We start from the raw sequence: 20,649 nt of genomic DNA, 5'->3' as shown, positions 1-20,649 counted from the left end.
ATGTTACAGCACTGTTTTAGGTCAATTAAAGGGATAGTTAGATGTTTATTTATTTATTTTGCCAAGTGTTTTGCCATGCACGTTAAACTGTCCATAATACTTGACAGTAACATATTATCAAATTACTATATTATAAAATTCATCTCCGACCCTCATCTAATGCATATAATTTTAGTCATTATTACCAGTAGGTGAAATCTATACAGAAATTGAGGTTATGTATTCAGTTTTATAAGTCATTTTGTTTGTCTGTATGTGTTCAAGATAATTTAAAAAGAGGCAGATTATTATTAGATTTGTTTGTAATATATAACGGAGGAAGTGATTACATTACAAGTCTGCTCTCTCAGTTTTAAAACTGTTTTGGTGAGACGAGAACCAGCCAATTAGAGATTGTAGAGATAGGATGCATGACTGAATTTGAAGACTTTTACACAAGCTCAACTTCATGCAAAAGAAGACTATTATAGCTTCTTGGAAGAAATACTAAACTGTGGTTAGCAAAGAAAAAAGTTAAAAAGAAAAAAAGAAAAAGGAAGTTATTTACAGATCTTCACTTCAAATAAAGGTCGACATATTTACGTCGGTGTCATGTACAAGGACATTGCATATACAGTCCATGGATGGTTGGAACCACCAGTGCAGACGTCGCCCATACCAGTGGGTCATCAGGTAAGTTAATCACTAAGGGTGCTTAATCACCAATTCCATGATAATACTGCCTCTTTCGTTAAGGATACGATATTGAGCGCCAGCCACGATGCGATTCAAGGGCCTTAATTGATGTAATCTCATATTACAGTAAGTACACGTTCAACATAATCAGTTATTTCATCAAAAGAAATAAAAGTACGAAGATTTTTTGATGATTTTGACAATTTTGTTGCTGAAACGTTTCAGGCATTTGAACGAAAACCATTCTCATAAAAAGTCAATGAAACATCAATCACAACATATAACTGTTGATTGATAATTTGCGTTTCCATCGATTCAATTCGATCGTTTGCTAACCAATCAATATATCAGTCCAAATCTTCTACTGTTACATACTATTACTACTGTTATTATTCACCTCTCTGTATATTTTTAAATGCATGTGGATTCCAGAAAACACTGTTGTCATGTCATGCTTATTAATACTTCATAAATGATCCAAGTGAACGTAGAGCTATGCATAGAGCTACATTTAAATCTTGCACACTGCAAATTTATAATGTCTTAATCAGATTATTTTTCTTAAATCTAGTCAAATAATTTTCTCTATCTTGTTTTGAGTGTTAAAGACTAGTTAATAGATTAATGTGTCAGATGATTCCATTTATTTTAAGTAAATATAACTATTTGTTCTTATTAAGCCCTTACATTTAAAAGTTGGTAATTTTTTCACCTAATTCAAGAAGGATTTGCTTTCAAATAATGTTTTGAACAATATCTATACTTAAATCAAAAACATTTTGACTATCAAGATTTTAGATTCAACATACTAATTTATTGCTTAAAAGAAGTCGTATCTTATTTTTAGCTAGATGTTTGTCTTATTTCGAGAAATGTGAGTAATTTACTTGAAGGAATGGCAGATAATTTCACTTATTTCTAGTAGAATGACACTGAAAACAAGGGAATTGAACTGGTTTTAAGGTGTGTTTTTGCTGTGCAACTTAAAAATTGTATACTGTGCTCTTCCTTAAAAAATTAAGCCAAAATTGATAAAACCTTTCTAACTACAGCTAGAACCATGTGCTACAAAGTATGTACAAATGGAAAACTGGGTAAACAATATCAAAAATCTTTTTCCTCCTTTGTAACTGTCTAAAACTTAAAACCAGTGTGTGCTATTATTATTATTGTGTGTCTTTGGCAGACAATACACGAGCCGAGTATTAATGTGGCCATAAATTACCTCTCCAACTCTGCGATCTTCTTGTCTTTGTCATTCTTCTCAGTCTCCACCTCGCGCAGGATGTCTAGGAGTCTCTCCACCTCTGTTTGAGCCTTGCTGGCCTCATCCTTGTAGTAGCCCACCTCCTTCTCTAGCAGTTTCACTCGGTCCACGTACTCAGGGTTACCTCGAGAGACTGACTGATGCTCCACTTCGTGGGCCTTCTGCATCCCACAAAAGAAAAACAGAAAAAAAAGACCCAATTAATTTTGTGACTTCAAAACAAAATACTATACAGCCATACATTTGTGATAGTTTCTACACATCTTGATTATTTCCAATCTAAATCTCTGCCTAAATACAAGAGTAAATAGCACAAGGGCACAATTATTAGTGCTGGCTCATTAACTTGAACGGAGCAATAAATTAGCTGAACTTAACGTTCATATAAGACATAAGACTCCCAGTCACTTTGCACACACACGTAGAACGAGAGGAACAAGATAGTGAACCCTTTGGAATTTCTTACATTTCTGCTTGAATTCGTCATAAAATATGGTCTAATCTTAATCCAAATCACAAGACTAAACAGTCAACCGAAAAAAATATTGCAAAAACAATTATACAGTATGTATGATATTTATTTATTATTTAATTATATATGTAAACATTTACAAGACAAGGAGGAAAAAGTAAGTGAAACTTTAAACTATGGATCCTCCAGGTAGAAAAGCATGGAATATCCCGCTGATATCTCAGAAAAAAAAGAAAAAAAAAAAAACATACTGAATGCCTCGTTTCTTTTTTTGCAATTCCGCACCACTCTGGCGGTATATTCAAATACATAAAAAGACAAAGCGCAATTTGAATTGTTTCGGAGGTGACCGGAGGTGACCATATGTGGAGGAAAAATTCTCAATGATGGCAGCGCACAGTAGAGGAGTGGCTTTTTGAGCTCCCGGGAGACGGCCTTATTTTGTAACTTTTGAGGCTGATCTTAGCACTCGTTCGGTGCTAATCTCGCGTGTGAGGTACAGCGCAACCAAACTGTTGGATTTCTGAGACAGTTCGATTACTACAATTTCACCGAAGCTGAAATCCGCGCTCGGAAGAGAGGGGCTCCTGAGTGGGCGAAATGGCGCAGCAGACTACCGAACACGGCGGGCAAGAGGAAACGATGCGCCCGAAAACAAAAGGCCAGCAAACGGCTAGCAGACCACCCATTCCTTCCCTCTTTCTGTCTAACGTTCGCTCTCTGGACAACAAAAGTGACTTGCTACGTCTGAGGCTGAGTGCTTCTTCTGAGATGACTGAGATGCTTAACAACAACATGCCAGACTTAGCTTTCCAGATGGACGGACTACAGCTGTTCAGAGCGGACCGTGACCACCGCTCGGGAAAAACACAGGGAGGAGGAACCTGTGTGTACTGTGTCTCCTTTCCCATGCGGGGAGACAACACTTTAGAATGTGTATACACCAACATACGCGGTGCGTACAGAGCTCTTCCTCGCCCCCATCTTAGCTTCTCCGACCACATCTCCTTCCTGGTGGCGCCATCGTACCGCCCTTTTCTGAGAAGGATGAGGACATCAAAGAAAATAGTCACTGTGTGGCCCAGTGATGCTGCCTTTGTGCTCCAGGACTGATTTCAGCGCACAGACTGGCAGGTATTCAAAGTAGCAGCTACAAATGAGGGAGAGTTGGACCTGGAGGAATACACTTCCTCCGTCCTCGGCTTCATCTCCAACTGTGCTGATGATGTCACCACCACCAGGACAGTGACCTGCTACCCGAACCAGAAACCCTGGCTGAATGCTGCGGTGAGAGCTCTGCTTAAAGCTAGGGATGCTGCGTTTAGGGCAGGCGAGACATCAGCACTCAGAGAGGCAAGGAAAAGTCTGACTGCATGTATCAAGAGGGCCAAAGCCACATACGCCCTGAAAATCCAGGGTCGCTTCACCAACAACGACCCCCGGCACATATGGAGGGGCATTAAGTGCATCACGGGCTACAACATCATGGATGCACAATACCTAACAGACCCAGCTCTGCCAGACACACTCAACCATTTCTACGCCCGCTTTGAGGAACCTGAGGTGTTGCATAGACAGCCGATTTGTATCCACCTAAGAATGAGCCCAGGTTGCATTTGAGAAAAATTGGAATTTGACTGTACACACTCCATGGAAACAAATACAGATACGAATCGCATATGGGGGGAAACAAATACAGATACGAATCGCATATGGGGATGAAATCGGAAGTGATCTGTAGTGTGAACATAACCTTACTTTGGTCAGTGAAGTTTGACTTTTATAATTTCAAACAAAAATATATTGTTAATGTATTGTTTTTGCCAAACAGTATGATTTTGATAACGATCCGACTATACTGTAACCAATTAAAGCAGAAATGTAAGAAGTTCTAAATATGCTCATATTTGTTTCTCTCTCTCTAGCATGAATACTGGCCTGTGTTTGTGTATTTTTAGGCACACAAATACAAATGAAGCCACATGACTCCTTACAGTACACGGGACAGGAACAGCCACATCAACACAGGCTATACACAACAACAGCCTCCACCAAACCACTGCAGTAAAGGCCAACTACGCTTGCGGCTAACCACACGACAGTCAAGAAGCTGGAAACAATGACATGCAAAAAAGTCAACCGTGTGTCATGCAAACCCAAGAAAACATCACAATCTTCTGCTCAAAACATCATACTTCATATTTTTGTTAAACATGAGGAATTAAACAGGATTATACAATAAGGTTGCATGACTCATGAAGAAAAAGTGACATATTCAAAACTGGGAAAAAGACCTCTTCAGAAAACAAACAGCACTATTTGAAGTTGGCTTTTCCATTATTTTGTTTACCTGCCAGGTATTTATGTATATTAATCAACTAATGAGTGCAGTAGATGAAAATGAAGTAGGTGCCACTATGTTTGATGTCAAACTTACAGTGTCTCAACATAAAGAGCTGTCTAAATGAAAAATGTTCTCCACCATTATTAAGGTGCTATAACCTCTACAACCCATTATTATTGTCTAAAAATAATTTTGAGAAGGCAAGAAAAAAGTGGTTGCATAAGAGTGCACACCCAATTAACGTGGCTGTGTTCAAAATTAAAACTAGCTACATTCAAGCTCATGCTAAAACGTAGTTAACACACAAACAGAGCCACACATACACATCTTTTAATGTACCTCTGATTGACCTAACACACATTTCAGATACAGCGGTACCTCTACTTACAAAATAATTGGTTCTGGAAGTAGTTTCATAAACTGAAAATTCCAAAAGTAGAGACACATTTTCCATGCAATCCATTCCAAGTCCCCCCAAATTCAGACATAAATCTTTTGTAAAGCATAAAAATGCATCAAAACATATAACAAATACATGTTACGATTGGATTATTGCACAATAAACATAAAATGAGAGTTGTGCATAATGCAAAAAAAAACAAAACAAAGAATAGAGTAAAGAATAAAAGTGTAAAGATGTCAGAACACCTCATAGTCCGAGTGGCAAATGAAGAGGACACTTGGATAAATACATACACCATAGACTCCATAATGTATTGACGGGACACGGGACATGGGGTCAATTCATAGGGTGCCAATCTTCGTCAAAGCTGACCGAGTAGAAACACAGACAAGAGCTTTTTCTGTTGAAAATTCTTTTGAATAAATGCTTAAATTTCTGAATTCTTTATAGATATGGACGTAAAACAGTCTCGATTCTTGATTAAAAGCATAGAACTAGGCCGTTAGCAGTTATTTTTGTAAATATTGCCAAGTATAATGCTAGTCAGTAAGCAAATTAGCAGCCGCCATAGCACCGACAAAGAGCTTTTTCCGTTGAAAATTCTTGTGAATAAATGCTTAAATCCCTGTATTATTAAAAGATATCAATGTAAAACAGTCTCGATTTTCTGTTAAAAGCAAAAAAAAGTGCAGTAAGTTTTTATCTTACTTAAATATTGCAAACTATGATGCTAGTCAGTAAGCAAATTAGCAGCCCCCTTAGTACAACAAAGAGCTTTTTGCGTTGAAAATTCTTGTGAACAAATGCTTAAATCCCTGAATTCTTAGCAGATATGGACGTAAAACAGTCTCAATTCTTGGTTAAAAGCAAGAAACCAGCCAGTTAGCAGTTATTTTACATAAGTATTACGAAGTATAATGCCAATGCCATAGCGGCTAATTTCTCCCATCACCTTGAATCCTCGAACAAATCACTCCTGAGACAATCCTTCCTGTTTGTATGCAGTACAGCTTTCATACTTTTTCAACCTAAATCCGGCGTTAGATCGCTGCATGTGACTGACTGCTAATAAATGAAGCGAGTGTGTGACGGCCACCTTTGGGAAGGCGTGATGCAGTGAATGGGGAATGTGTCATGTCGATATATTATGAAGTCTATGCATACACATACAGTAGAGGTCCATCTTAGCCATTTGGATGCCGGGAATATGCTAGGCAATAGCCAATGGCAGAGCATCTATAAGTATGTTACGTCAAAGTAAACTCTGGGAGCTGCGAGTAGCAACATATACTGTAATTTTGCCTTTCCTATCCTGAAATTTCTTTTGTAACTAGAGGAAATATTTTCCCATTGAGCCGTGTTATTACCTGAGATTTCCGTATGTACAGACGTTCGTAAGTAGAGGCACCACTGTACTCTAGAATAAGCCTCCTATTGTAATACTATCAAAATATAAACCAGATTCAGTATGGTTGAGACAAGCACAAACACTTGTAGACGGCTGCTCAATGTAAAGCTCCATCAGTGCAATGTACAGTGCCATGATCGACATGCATCTGAGTGAGGGGGGACAGGTAGGGGTTGAAGCAGAGCCACATGTGCTGAGAGGGCCGACATGAGCGGCATGTGTCATTTCCTAAAGTGTTTCAATTTCCTCATGCGTTCCGTGTCGTGGCTCAACGAGGGGAACTTACAGGATTGTTCACGTGACTGAAAAGCTGCTCAGCTTGCTACATTGCAAGAACAGGAAGGGGGAGGAGGGGTAGTCAGGGATGGGAGAGTACGTGTTAGGAGTCAGTGTGAGGCAGGAGACAACAGCAGCACTTTGTTATACATGGTTACTTCTCAACACAGCGGTGCAGACAATACAGAAGACCAGACGAGAGGACAGTGGCAGGAAGCAGAGGGAATGCTTAAGGAAAAAACATCGTTGCACTGGCTCTCATCTTTATTTGGAAGTCTGCCGCAACTGACTTGTTTCTCTTTGTTGTTGCTAGTTTGTGTCAAATTCCCCAAGAGTTTTTGGCATATACTGTACCTGCATAATGAGTGTATTTTTGTTTTATTATCACATTATGTGTAAAAGACCCCGTAAAGCAGGGGTCTCCAAACTTTTTCCTGTAAGGGCCACATAACTTTTCCCTTCTCTGATGAGGGGCCGGGGTCAGTTTGTAACAGAAAAAGTGTGACGATTGCAGGAGTGCTTAAATGTAAAAATGTATTGTTTTTCAGAAAGCCACGATCAAATAACCCTTTCTGGATTCTTCACGGAACAAAAGTAAATAAGATAAAAATAATGATATAATATAATATAATATAATATAATATAATATAATATAATATAATATAATATAATATAATATAATATAATATAATAATAATAAACAATAATAACACTATCAATTAAATAGATAATAACCAAGTAACTCTCTCTGAGTTCTTCACAGAAAAAGGCCAGGAAATAACACTATTGAGAAAAAAAAAAAAAAAAAAATTCAAAATGCTCTCTGGTATTGTTCAGGGGGCTGGACCAAATGTGGAGGCGGGCCTTATGGAGGAAGTCGGTGTGATGTCACGATGACGTCACCTCACTTAGCAACGTGTCGCCATTTTGTGAAGGGGGTACGCACAGCTAAACATTCCATAGACAAACGTCTGAAATTCATATATTTCAGGTGTGTTTTGCATCTTATTTTCCTAAAAACGTCTTAAACGTGGCTTACTGTTATCACTTAGAGTCACTGCCGACAGACAGAAAATCGCTAAAATGGTTCAAACCTGTCATGCTATGTGGTCTACAAATAGCGATTTGTTGCAATGTAGTACCCATGAGTTCCCGAACGCGAGAAAAAGAGCTGGACTACACAGACAATGAGTAAAGTTCGTCCGTGCTAAGAGGGCTAATTTTGCAGACCCAGCCTCCGGCACGGTTTTGTGTGGTGCGCATTTTACACCTGAAAGCTATTCGAACTATGGACAAATGAAATCAGGTTTTGTTAAGAAATTGCTGATGAAAGCAGCCACCATACACGCGCAGCACCATACACGATTGGCTCTGATGAGACCACACCAGTCTAACCAAAGGAGCGGAGCAGCCAAGCTCGAAATGGCCAGAGTGAGTACTGTTTTATAATAAAAACATATCACGCATTGGATATAGGACTGGACACATGTATAAATTATCGCTTGTAAAACATATAGAACAAATCCTCGAATCCCATTCATATTTGTGTCTGTTGGCAGAGCGAAAACCTATGATAGCACTATAAATGATAATTATTCTATACATTACATTATTTTGCGGTCACGGTGTATCAGCTTCACAAAAAGAAATGCAAAACAAACCATTCGGTGTTTCCCACACGATGTTGCCGGTGTTCCATCAGTGTGATTGCTCCTCTCAAGGATTCCTTTCATTAGGCTGCATTGGCTTTCGTTTGGGCTCAAACTGATAACCCAAAACACCAAAGAAAGGTTCATAACTCTCCTCGTCACCAATAGAGGAATGGTCGTTACGTCGGATCCGTCGCTGCAACTAGAAACAAAATTGTCCGCTATCATCGCCGCCATTCAGTTCTAAGCACTGAGCCGGTTGTTTCCTTGTAGTGACATCACGCACACAATATGCTAGATTTCCGGGATCTCGTGGGCGGGTCCTTTTAGCTTGACAATCGATCCAAATTTTCTTTTTCATTTTCTTGGTGTTGTGATGTGTGTAATTACACGAAGTGGCATGACATGAATCCAAAAGGCATGCGTTTATGGATAAATGAAGGCAATATTAGCATTTCCCCAGGTGTTGTCATACCCTTTAAATAAAATAAAAAAAATAAAATAAAAAAAAAGAAACTATCCAAAAACATATATTATACATCATTGTACTATCCTCGCAAAGATGTCAGAGCTAAGCTCCAGCTAGACAGCGAGCTAAGCTCCGAAATGACGATGTCAGACGTCCGTGTGGTTTGCTGACTTTATTCAGCTGCTCATGACTTGAACACTTGCAGAATGAAACTAAAACAAAAAAAAAAAAAAAACAAGTAGCTGCTGATACAACAATAACAAACGATTAGCATACAGTGCGTTTCATTTCTGCACTGCCCGACAGCCAGCTAAGAATGAATGCACTTCCATATATCAGTTAGCGTCTGCATATCATCAAAAACAATCACATAAACTCGCCCCGAGGATTCGACCACAATTGAAAACGCACAATAAATAGTATAAAAGGGGTTATATACAGTCGACGCCTCTGGATGCTTTACAACCAACAAATGTGCGTGCAGGCTGCAACCTATTCACTCAGCTGCGGTCTTCCTCATGTGTGCGTGTGTCGGATGTGCGGTGTGTAAATGGCTCGTGTGCGGAAGTACAAACTGCTCTACGCTCCACGCGCCAAAATAAAAGCATGCATCGCAAAAAAAAAAAAAAAAAAAAAAAAGAAAAAGAACGATGAGGCAGGCGTCGTAAAGTCGAAATCACTTAATTCGGGTACGTTGTAACCTGGGAACTACCTGTACTCAATTATGGAGGCTGCATAATTTTTTTTTTTAAGAATGCAAAAAGGGGGTCCCAAGTTCTCTATCACATTTTTTTCCGCTGTAGGGCTGATTCCGCTGTAGGGCTGATTTATTAAAGTAATTAATTGTGGAATTGCTAGTCCCAACATTATTTGTGCCTATATGATAATGAAATTTGCTAGGTATATATTCTAGAGATGTATAGCCTGACTGTTATTTTATTTTATTTTTTTTGTCTCAAGCTAGATTACTTACAGTAATTAAATGGAGATTTATGCTGCTATGAAAGCAAAATCTTTTCCAGTAAAAGTTGAAGAACTTAAATCAGTGGTCAAGGCTAGTCCTCAATGTTTACTTAAACTGATTACAAAAAAATAAAAAAATAAAAAAATAAAAAAAAAACATTTTCATATAAAAAAAATAATAAGATTCAAATGGACACACAATTGAAGGAATTGTTATACTAGATAAAAATGTACAAACAAGCATATTCGAATTACTCTTCGTCCTTATAACAAAATTTCTCCCAGGTAGAAATCCTGTTGGAATTCAATTCTTGATAAGATTAACTGGCATGAAACTTTGTTGTTCTCCTTTCAATTTTGCATTTCAAATAACTGTAAAAGAACTCCAATTCAAAATACCTCACATTTAGCCCTGTAGTCGCAAAACTGCAAAGTGTTCTGCCATTAATGATAAAGGTACATTCTGTAAGTCTGAACCTGAGACACTTATGCATTTGTTTTATTTTTGCCCTGTGCTGTGACAGCTAAATTTTGAAAGGATTTCGTGAAATATATTTGTGAAAAAACTAAGCATACTATCATTCACTATTGTTATTGATCAAAAAAATAATAATTACAAATTTTGAATCTTATGTTAAAGTGGTGGTCTTTGTGGTTAGTCTTAGTTGCTGTTTTGAAAATTTTTATTTGCGTTTAAGTTCCTGTAACATAAAAATAAGCAACAAAACGACTTTATTCTCGTAATATTACGATTTTAATCCTGTGATATGACAATGTATGACATAATTCTCGTAATATCAACACTTTAGTCTTGTAATATTCCAAATTTATCTTGTAATATTACAATGTACATTATGACTTCATTTTCATAATATTGCAACTTAAATCTGGTAATACTGTTATTCTTCTCGTAGTCCTGTTTTTTTTTTTTTTCTTCTCTCGTTTTTTGGACTTTTGAGGAAGGTCCCGTTTTTGGCAACTGAAGTCAGGTGAATGAGAAAACATATATGAGACGCTGTCGCTGAAATCTGTCGCAGAAAGAACCAATCAGCCACCTTCTCTGCAGCACAAAAATTCAACGCACGACATTGCGGGGTGCGGCCTATCTGGTCAAACTGGCAACGTCTCATCTGACGCTTGTCGCCACCTGTCGCCCTTCCAGGCGCGATTACATTGACTTTGAATAGGAACCCATCGTGCAGTGAGAAAAAAATCGCAGCCGGTCTGAACACAGCATTATTGTTGCCTGTAGGTTCCAAGTTAGTCAATAGAGGGCATGTCTTCTCTTCAAATATGGTTTTCATGTATCTGGGCTGATGACATTTAGATGGCATTCAGTAACTTAAACTGTATGCAGAATGGGGGAACGTGTATAAAATGCTGATTTAATACCTGTTCCTTTAATAATTTTGAGTGAATGGGAAAAATTATCAAAACAATTTTAATGGATTTTAATTATTTGCAGATTTTTACTATTTGCAGCAAAGACAGGTTCCTATCCACCGGGGGTCAACTAAGCACTAAATGACTAATTGTCATTTGTGGCTACTCTATATATCTGCTTGCCCTTCCGGCTAGGCTACTCAAAGGAAAGTGCAACTTGACAACCAGCGTGTGGACTAGGGATAATGAATGTTTTATCGTCAAAGTGTGGATAATCACTGTTCCACCCCGGCGAGATGTATACAAGTCACCGGAGGCATTAGGTAGATATATTTTCACAGCTCGAACATGTAGTGGGCATGAGAAATACTGTATTTTTCAGACTATACAGCGAACTGGATTATCCAGCACACTTGGGCATCCCTGTACTGCAGTTGTCATTCTTCTTTAATCTTTTTTAACATAGTAATTCTTGTTTTATTTATTAAATTATTTATTATTTGTTTTATTGTTCTATTTATGGGTTTGATAAATCATAAATGTTTTGAGCACTTTACTACAGCAGTATTCACAGTTATTCTCCAACAAAATATGTTCGAGGTCATTAAGTACATCCTGAATTCATACATGAGGAAGGGACACTGGTTTATCAGGTGCCCTGTCAATTTTGGGAATGTAAGACAAAGTGGCATCCATTTTCCATGTGGTAGATGGCATGGTTTGAACGCATTTAGAGGTCTCGACCACTGAGTTTGAAAGTGGAAATAATGGATTGATTTTTCACAAAGTTGAAGCTACATTTGATAAAGTTGTAAATTTACCACATCGCGATTATGAAAGAAAAAAAAACTAAATTAAATGTAATGAGATCAGGGTTGTCATTCTGAAGTACTTTCTATGCAAAAAAACAAAATAAAATAAGTTGAAATTTTAAATCCCTACTAAAATAGACAAACATGTGATCTTCCAATATATACAATATCCAATATACAATATGCACCAGTATATCTGAAAATATTAGGAGCCACCCAGGCTAATCGATGAAAAAAAAAGTCTGTCTACATTGCAACAGCCAAGACTTTTCGCATGAACCAAAAATGTTCAAATTGGCACACTTAAGAGACACACCTACCTTCTGTAATTGCGTCTCCAACTTACTGCACTCTTCTTTTTTCTGCTCGATGGCGATCTCCAGGGACTTTAGCTTTGAGTCCTTCTTGAGGCCAGAAGATGCCAGAGACGATGCGTGCTCCTTGAGATCAATGAGGCTGGACTGAAGTTGCACACACAGGATAACAATAGTTTGAGACATACAGACAGCAAGTGAGATACAATGCATACTGTAAACAGCATCCAGACTTGAGTTTCACAAACCTCTTTTTCTGTCAACTCAATCTGCAGACTGTTGACTTTCTCCTTGAGATCTTTGTTCTCCTTCTTGTAAGCGTCCACTTCCTCCAGACGTTCTCTGTCTTCGCGCTCCCTTTGGTCCTTTAGACGTTCTATGATTCTCTCCTGCCGATACAAAAACAATTTGGAATGAATTTCATCATCTAAGGCAATAAAATTTGATTCTTTGTCCTAGTGCAGTGCTTCTCAATTATTTTCTGTTACGCCCCCCCAAGGAAGACGTAAATGTTTCGCGCCCCCCCCAACTCTCTGCCGCCACTGTAAATAGTATCATTCGTCTATATTACTATTATAAGTAAATAAAATGTAATAAAATCAGTAAATAATAACAAATTCAAATTGATTAGAAACATTTACTCTTCAGGACAACATGCCAAAAAATTTGACCGAAAAAAAACAAAACTGAATAGAAGGGGGGAAAAAGGTCTCTGGACAGAAGGAAAGTTTTTATTTTCGCTGATTCACCACAGTGCTCACTGGTTTACTGATATAACACTGACAAAGCGGGACGATTGTGACAATTGGCAATATTCGGCACATTTTCGCTGAAAAACGTGGCATCTTAACTGATTTGGCTTCTCCGCTATAATCATTTTTAGACTCAGTAAACAGTGGTCTTTCCTCATTTCCCACTATATTAAAAGTCAAAGGCAAACGGCCCGAAAAAAGCGCATTCTCGGCGGCCGAGGGAGAACCGTAGGTGAGGGCGGTGGTCGTGACGATCCCAAGCCGAAAACAGCACTTCTCGGCCGGACACGTGAGAAAGGCAGTGGGTCGCTGCGTGAGTCCAGCTCTGCATGAGTCTCTTCCGTGTGCTCTTGCTTACTTCAAAAATACTGCACGGACTTTGAAAATGAGAGCGCCACTGCCACCCACGGAGTGGATGTGCAAGTACACTTTATTCTAGTACGGCAAAAAAAAAAAAAAAAAAAAGCATGTTCCCCGAGGTCACTCGCGCCCCCCCTGGCATCGCTCTGCGCCCCCCTGGGGGGGCGCGCCCCACCATTTGAGAAGTACTGTCCTAGTGTTTAGAGATTAGTAAAGGTAATCTAGTTTGTTGCGAAAGTAAATTTTAGATTCATCAAAAGTACGTAAAAGTCTCCCTGTGGTTGTCTGTCTGTCTGTCTGTCTGTCTGTCTGTCTGTCTGTCTGTCTGTCTGTCTGTCTGTCTGTCTGTCTCTCTCTCTCTCTCTCTCTCTCTCTCTCTCTCTCTCTCTCTCTCTCTCTCTCTCTCTCTCTCTCTCTCTGTCTGTCTATTAAATGTCAAGGTACCAACTTTTGAATAGCTGCCCATTTTAGAGACCACTGTACCTAAAAGGGTTAATTTAAGGGTTAATTTGGTCTGTTTTTTTTTTTTTAAATAAGATATTATTGTTTGCACGACATGATTCATGCTGGTGGAAAAGTCCTTAGCTCATCCACGACATAGTGAAAATTGAGGAGACTCTTGGTGTAAAACATGTTTTAGATTAACATTGTCCAAATTTTGTTAAAGCCATTCTTAACATTTTTAACACACACAAATATGACTGTTTGAATGAAAGATAGGACAGGAGAGGATAACTATATACGTATTACATATTATATTATATGTATATGGCGGAAAACACAAACAAGACTGAAAAAGCAGTTTCTGCTATTGCACCCCTCTTTAAAAGAAACTGCTGTATTTTAAGCCAAAATAACTGTTGTGTTTGATAGAACAATAGGTCTGTATGCTGCCATAGCAGATTCATGGCGCATAAAGCCCCCGACTATTTTTAATTTGTCCGTTAATTTGCCCCGGAAACCCCCGTTTACAGACGTCACGCAACCGCTTTTGTTTCAACCCAGCCATAAAACGAAGGTAATTAATTATATTTAATATTCAAAATGTCTGTCATTTTTAGCTTCGAATCATTAATTGATGTCTAATATTTCATAAAAAAAAATTAAAAAAAACTTTTAAAAAATTATTTACTCGCATATTTTAAACTTTTAAACAAATTACGTCACAATGAAAAAAATGGTGTCTCTAAAAAAGTCATGGATATCTACCTCATAACTATCGCTTAATTGTATTATTTTTTTTTTGTTTCTGTCCCATTTTTGCCGATATAATGGATGATAAATAATTGATCCAAACAAAGGAAAATTAAAAATAAATTTTAAAAGCGTAAGTATATGAAAAAGAAAATCTCGACCACTCCTTGATGTCTGCGATTTCTGCATCGCGACCCTTGTTATATGACCAAGTTTCACCCATAAAATCCCCCAAAAATCCAGCTGTGTCCATTCACAGCTGTATCTTGACACTCGGTGATGTTTTTGGATCGAAACAAGGTAAGTACGGGATAATATCTCGTTAAAGTCATGGCGTCTGCAATTCTGCTCTCGCGTGCTCTCACCTCTAGATAGGGTTTTCTGTTTAAAAAAAACTTTTTTTTTTTTTTTTTTTTTTAAATGCCCTTCTGTTTAAAAATTTTCCTCCCCCAGAAAATCGAGATTTTAAGCTTTCCTATGATGTATCACAAATGCAGATCGGACAATTTTGAAATTTGGCCAAATTGGGGGTCTCAGAGCAGAACTTTAAGTCACCTGAGTGTTTTCCGCCATATACATATTTGCGTTGCACATTATATCAAAACAACGAGATATGATTCCAGATACAACTCGCCTAAAAGAGAACAGATACATTTACATATAAATTGTTAGATAGAGCAATTTCTCATACTGGTATCCGTGATGTTGTGGCTGCTGAGTTCAGCAAGACTTCGTGTCAGTGTCTGTGGTGGTAATATTATAATTATAATTTAACATTTATTGTGTTAATAAACACTTGTCTGATAAAACCGATAATGTGAAAATTCAATACTCCAGGCTTGACAGGTCTAATAGTACTACTTAAATCAAATGCTTGCACTTTACCTTTTCTGAAAGCGCTTCCTCTAAAGTGGCCAAGGCAGTGTCCGTGTTGGTGGAGTCTGTCTGCAGAGACTTGACTCGGTCCTTCAGGTTGCTCAGCTGCTTGTCTTTGTCTCTTAGTTGCTCTTGCAGGTTCTCAATCTGAGAAGCAAGAAAAAACGTAAACCAAGGCATTAATAATAGGGAAAAACTGGACAGATGTTAACACCCACCAACACAACAAAAACCAAGAGAACAAACAATTTCTATACTATGCACATCCAAACGAGAGGCAGTGAGGTAGAAATAGCTCATAGCCTTCAGGTGGTGGGCTAACATCCCCACCTCTCATGCTCAGGCTTAGCTGACTTAAAGAGAGAAATGTGGCATGTCAATTAAGAATGCAATTTATTGTATAGCTGTCAATAATTCATATGTTCAAATATACAGTGAGGAAAATAAGTATTTGAACACCCTGCAATTTTGGAAGTTCTCACACTTAGAAATGAATGGCGGGTTTGACATTTTCATGGTAGGTGGTTGTCCACTGTGAGAGACAATTTAAAAAAGACAATCAAGAAAGCACAGTGTATGATTTTTTAAACAATTTATTTGTATTATACTGCTGCAAATAAGTATTTGAACACCTGAGACAATCAATGTTAGTATTTGGTACAGTAGCTGTTGATTACAATGACAGAGGGCAACATTTTCCTGTAACTTTTTACCAGGTTTGCACAGAGTGCAGCAGGGATTTTGCACCACTGCTCTACCTAGATCTTCTCTGGAACAAATCAGGTTTCTGGGCTGTCACTGAGAAACACGGAGTTTGAGCTTCCTCCAAAGATTTTCTATTGGGTTTGTGTCAGGAAACTGGCTTGGCCCTTCCAGAACCTTGATATGCTTTTTACGATGCTACTCCTTGGTAATGCTGGCTGTCTGCTTCAGACCATTGTCACGTTGGAAGACCAAGTCACAACCCATTTTCAATATCTGGCTAAGGTCATCCTCTCCTTAATACAGTGCAGTCGTCCAGTCTCATGTTCAGAAAAATACCCCCAAAGCATGATGCTACAGTAGGGATGGTGTTCTTGGAATGGTACACATCATTGTTCTTCCTCCAACCACGATGAGTGGAATTAAGACAAAAAAATTCTATTTTAATCTCAAATGACCACATAACTCCCATAACTCCTCTTGATCATCCAAATGGTCATTAACAAACTTATAATAGGCCTGGACATATGCTGGTTTAAGCAGGGGAATCTTTCATGCCATGCATGATTTCAAATCATGACGTCTTGGTGTATTACCAACAGTAACCTTGGAAATAGTGGTCCCAGCTCCTTGAAGGTCATTGACCAGCTCCTCCTGTGTAGTTTTTGGCTGATTCCTCACCATTCTTAGGATCACTGAGACCCTACGAGGTAGATCTTGCATGGAGAACCAGTCCGAGGGAAATTGACAGTCATGTTTGGCTTCTTCCATTTTCTAATAATTGCTCCAATGGTGGATCTATTATCACCAAGCTGCTTGGCAATTGCCCTGTAGCCCTTTCCAGCCTTGTAGAGGTCTACAATTCTGTCTTTGGACATGTCTTTGGTCTTGACCATGTTAGTAAGTTGAGTCTTCCTGATTGTATAGGGTGGACAGGTGTTTAAATGCAGCTAACCACCTCAAACAGATCAAAAAGTCAAACTCGAAAAGTTTAATTTCACGGCTCTCTTTAAAGGCGACTAACGAGTCTTTGAGGCTCATAATTCTAGCTAATAGACAGGTGTTCAAATATGTATTTACAAAAGTATAATACAAATAAATTGTTACAAAATCAAACACTGTTATTTTTGGATTTTTTTTCTGAAGATTGTCTCTCACAGTGGACAAGCACCTACCATGAAAATTTCAAACCCACCCATCATTTCTTAGTAGGAGAAATTGCAAAATCGCAGGGTGTTCAAATACTTATTTTCCTCACTGTACATTAGGTGTAAACAATCTACGAAATACAAGTGAGTATGCATGCATATACTGTACTATTTGAGCAATATTTGTTACTGTGTTGATGTGATTAATATAATGTGTGTGTACACATAGACAAATACAACTTCACTTAACTAAACAATTAACTTTCCTTGGTTAAATCGCATGGAACTACATACATACAAATATATACGGTAACTCAAATTCAACACACCACACATGTTTACTGTGCCACTTGTGAATCAATATAAACTTTCAATTGCCATTATTACCTTCTTCTGGAGGACATTTATTTTCCTTTCTTTGACCTCTAACATGTCTTTCATGTCCCTTATTTCTCCAGCAAGAGTGCCTTTCTCTTCTGTCAGGTCCTGCAGCTGCTTGGTTTTCTTGTTGAGGAATGACTCTTTCTCCTCCAAACGTAGGCGTAGAGCATCCACCTAAAGCAGAAAAACAAATAAAAAAGGGCTTGGGGGGGGGGGGGGGTAAACTCAGGGTAACATCTCCCACCACATTCCAAAAGCATGCAAGTTATTTGAAGATTACTGTCCATTTGTCCTAATGTGTCAGAATCTTTTGTGTTGTTGTTGTTGTTTGTTTGTTTGTTTACAGTATACATGATGTTCACTATGACTGACTGGCAATCTTCCCTCTATTTTCCAACTTCCTGCCACTAAGAACAGGACAAGCTGTAAGGAAAATGGATTAACGTACATATTATCTAATGCCTTACCCAGGAAATTAAAAGTCTGCAGACCACTGTTCAAAATATTGTCTTTTGAGCTGAAAACACTCATTCGAAAATTGGAGAACACATTGGCTTAAAAATTGTAAGCCTTCACCTTTCTGATTATCTGATACATATCCACCAGTAATATGTAATACAGTATCAATGGCCTGATTAGCTGTGCTTACAGAAATGTGGCTGAAAAATTGTATTACATAATATATTTAAAATGAAAAATGCTTGGCGTAATCACAGAAACGGTTGCAAATCTGTACTGTTAGCTTCATCTCAGAAGCAGAGGCTTCCATTTAAGAGAAAAACTTGAATTTTGGTAAAACATGTTTGTATTATCTTGTTTCGCAATAGGTTACCTCTGTTTGCAGGATGGCTGCCCGTTGCTCTTTGGCAGTCAGAGACTCTTTGAGCACCTCGATGTGCTGTTTGCAGTCTGAGTTCTGGTTGTTGAGGGTCTCCAACTTTGTCTGCAGAGCAAGCAGCTCGGACTCCTTCTTAGACAACTCCTGCTTGAGTTGGTCAATCTGCACACGCAAGCAAGCACACACTCAACACTGAAATCACAATGCTCGACATATTGAGAACAGCATTGACGCTATTTTCATCAACACGCATTTCTATCATTAAAAATGCATTTGGGGCTGACTCCCCCTCGGCATTCATCATGTATTATACATTGTTCCCATTCATGATGGATGAAAAGAGGTCTAAAAATAGCAAAACAAAACTGTGGATCGGGCTGGGACTGGTTCACTAACATGAGAAGTAGTGAGTAAACAGAAAGTCAATGCTCCAGAGAGACAGATGAGGCCTCTGAGAGGGACATGTAACATTGGTGTGGCAGCAGGTGCAAGGTGCAGAGGCATCAGTACGGTTGAGAAATTCCTAGCGCTGCTCTTCCGGCAGCTAAACTAAGTTAGAGAGCCTGATTACCGAGCAATATAAAGCAGTGATGTAAATTCAGGGATTACACTTGTTTTTTTGCTTGGTTAGTGTTCTAATACATGCACTTACCCAAAGAAATGAGAAAACCGGTAAGTATCTCAAAGATGACTGTCAACAGGGAACTTGGCTAATGATGCTAACGCTTTGGGCAGGTGTTAAGATTTCAAAGAATGAATTCACTACCTTGGTTTTCATAAACTTGGAGTGGTTCTTGTAGACCTCCATCTGTTTGATCTCCTCCTCACGGTCCTCTGTGTTCAGCAAGCCATTTGCTTTCAACATTTGGATCTCATCCTCCAGGTCTCGAATGTTGCGCTCCAGTGAGGCAATTTTGGTATCCTGCACACACACATGCATAGACACACTTCAGAATCCAGACTGACATGCTCACATGCACACATTCAATTAGAACTGAACTCAAGTCCAGAGCGATAGGCTGAAGGAGCTTTAGAAAAGGGGCTGACACCAAAACAAAAAGAAAAACAGAGAGGGAGACAAGTTATCTGTGTTGCCCCCAGGCGGTTGCGTCTGTCAAAGATCTGAAAAGCTTGCTCGGAGCAGCTGCTACAGCTCAGAGGACTAACCACCATCGGGAAATGTTGCGCCAACATTCAGAATGAGCAGACTCGAGAGAGACATGCGGTGGAATAGGAAGAAAAGTACGCCGTTGCAGATTTTGCAGATCCATGCAGATTCCAGGCTCAGGACTGCAAATGCGAGTGCACCTCGGTTTTTCAATGAATAATACAACGTTTTTAAGATTAGCCATGGTCTGTCCGCTCCTCTCACGCAACCTTCGTCTCTTTTTATGTTCACTTTCTTTCTTCCGCGTGAAGTCGTGAACTAGTTAGAAGGGTCGTCCAGAGATCACCAATGGGATCAGTGGTAATGAATCATCACTGGAGCTAAGTGAGACCCTCAGGGAGGCTCTCCAAAGCGCCGCACATGCATGTTACAGCATACCTCACATGGACATCCATCATCTAGGATTGCTGCAAAAGATGCTGGTCGTCGTACCTTTAAGAGCGAGAGATTTTATTCCTTCCACGTGTCATGACCGGTTCATCCATTTGCTCACTAAATGTTTTCCCTGTCTCCGTTTTGCGCTGTCTGCCTGCACGCTGGCCTCTCACTGTCATAAACAACCACACCTGTTTCCATGGCAGCAGCAGGCAGGCTATACACTGTGCACGCTCTCGGCTAGGCAAGGAGGAGAGGGTGCATGGGAGAAGGGGAGGGAGAATTATTGGCGCTTCCATCAGCATCACAGCACAGAAGAGGGAAGAGGGGAGCGGCGCGGGGTCTTCCTGCACACGGCAAGTGGAGGCGGGTCTTCCTCGCCTGGCTCACTTTGCTAATCAACAAGGATACCGTCTTTTG

At 39.1% G+C, this 20,649-nt stretch overlaps 1 protein-coding gene across 4 annotated transcripts in view; it reads right to left on the bottom strand.

Annotated features, from left to right (window-relative positions):
- The window catches only part of erc2 (ELKS/RAB6-interacting/CAST family member 2), a 109,255-nt gene that overhangs the window by 29,482 nt on the left and 59,124 nt on the right, over nucleotides 1-20,649 (bottom strand). For all 4 annotated transcript variants that reach the window (XM_057845366.1, XM_057845369.1, XM_057845370.1 and 1 more), the window contains 7 exons: nucleotides 19,453-19,608; nucleotides 18,681-18,848; nucleotides 17,855-18,022; nucleotides 15,627-15,764; nucleotides 12,684-12,824; nucleotides 12,442-12,582; nucleotides 1,901-2,103 (listed from right to left, as the gene is read on the bottom strand). In XM_057845366.1, the coding sequence (XP_057701349.1) occupies nucleotides 1,901-2,103; nucleotides 12,442-12,582; nucleotides 12,684-12,824; nucleotides 15,627-15,764; nucleotides 17,855-18,022; nucleotides 18,681-18,848; nucleotides 19,453-19,608 (1,115 nt within the window). The remainder of the gene's footprint in view (nucleotides 1-1,900; nucleotides 2,104-12,441; nucleotides 12,583-12,683; nucleotides 12,825-15,626; nucleotides 15,765-17,854; nucleotides 18,023-18,680; nucleotides 18,849-19,452; nucleotides 19,609-20,649) is intronic.

This window comes from Corythoichthys intestinalis, chromosome 9 (assembly GCF_030265065.1).
Source record: "Corythoichthys intestinalis isolate RoL2023-P3 chromosome 9, ASM3026506v1, whole genome shotgun sequence".
NCBI classification, from domain to species: domain Eukaryota; kingdom Metazoa; phylum Chordata; class Actinopteri; order Syngnathiformes; family Syngnathidae; genus Corythoichthys; species Corythoichthys intestinalis.
This window is presented reverse-complemented; position numbering and strand designations above follow the sequence as displayed.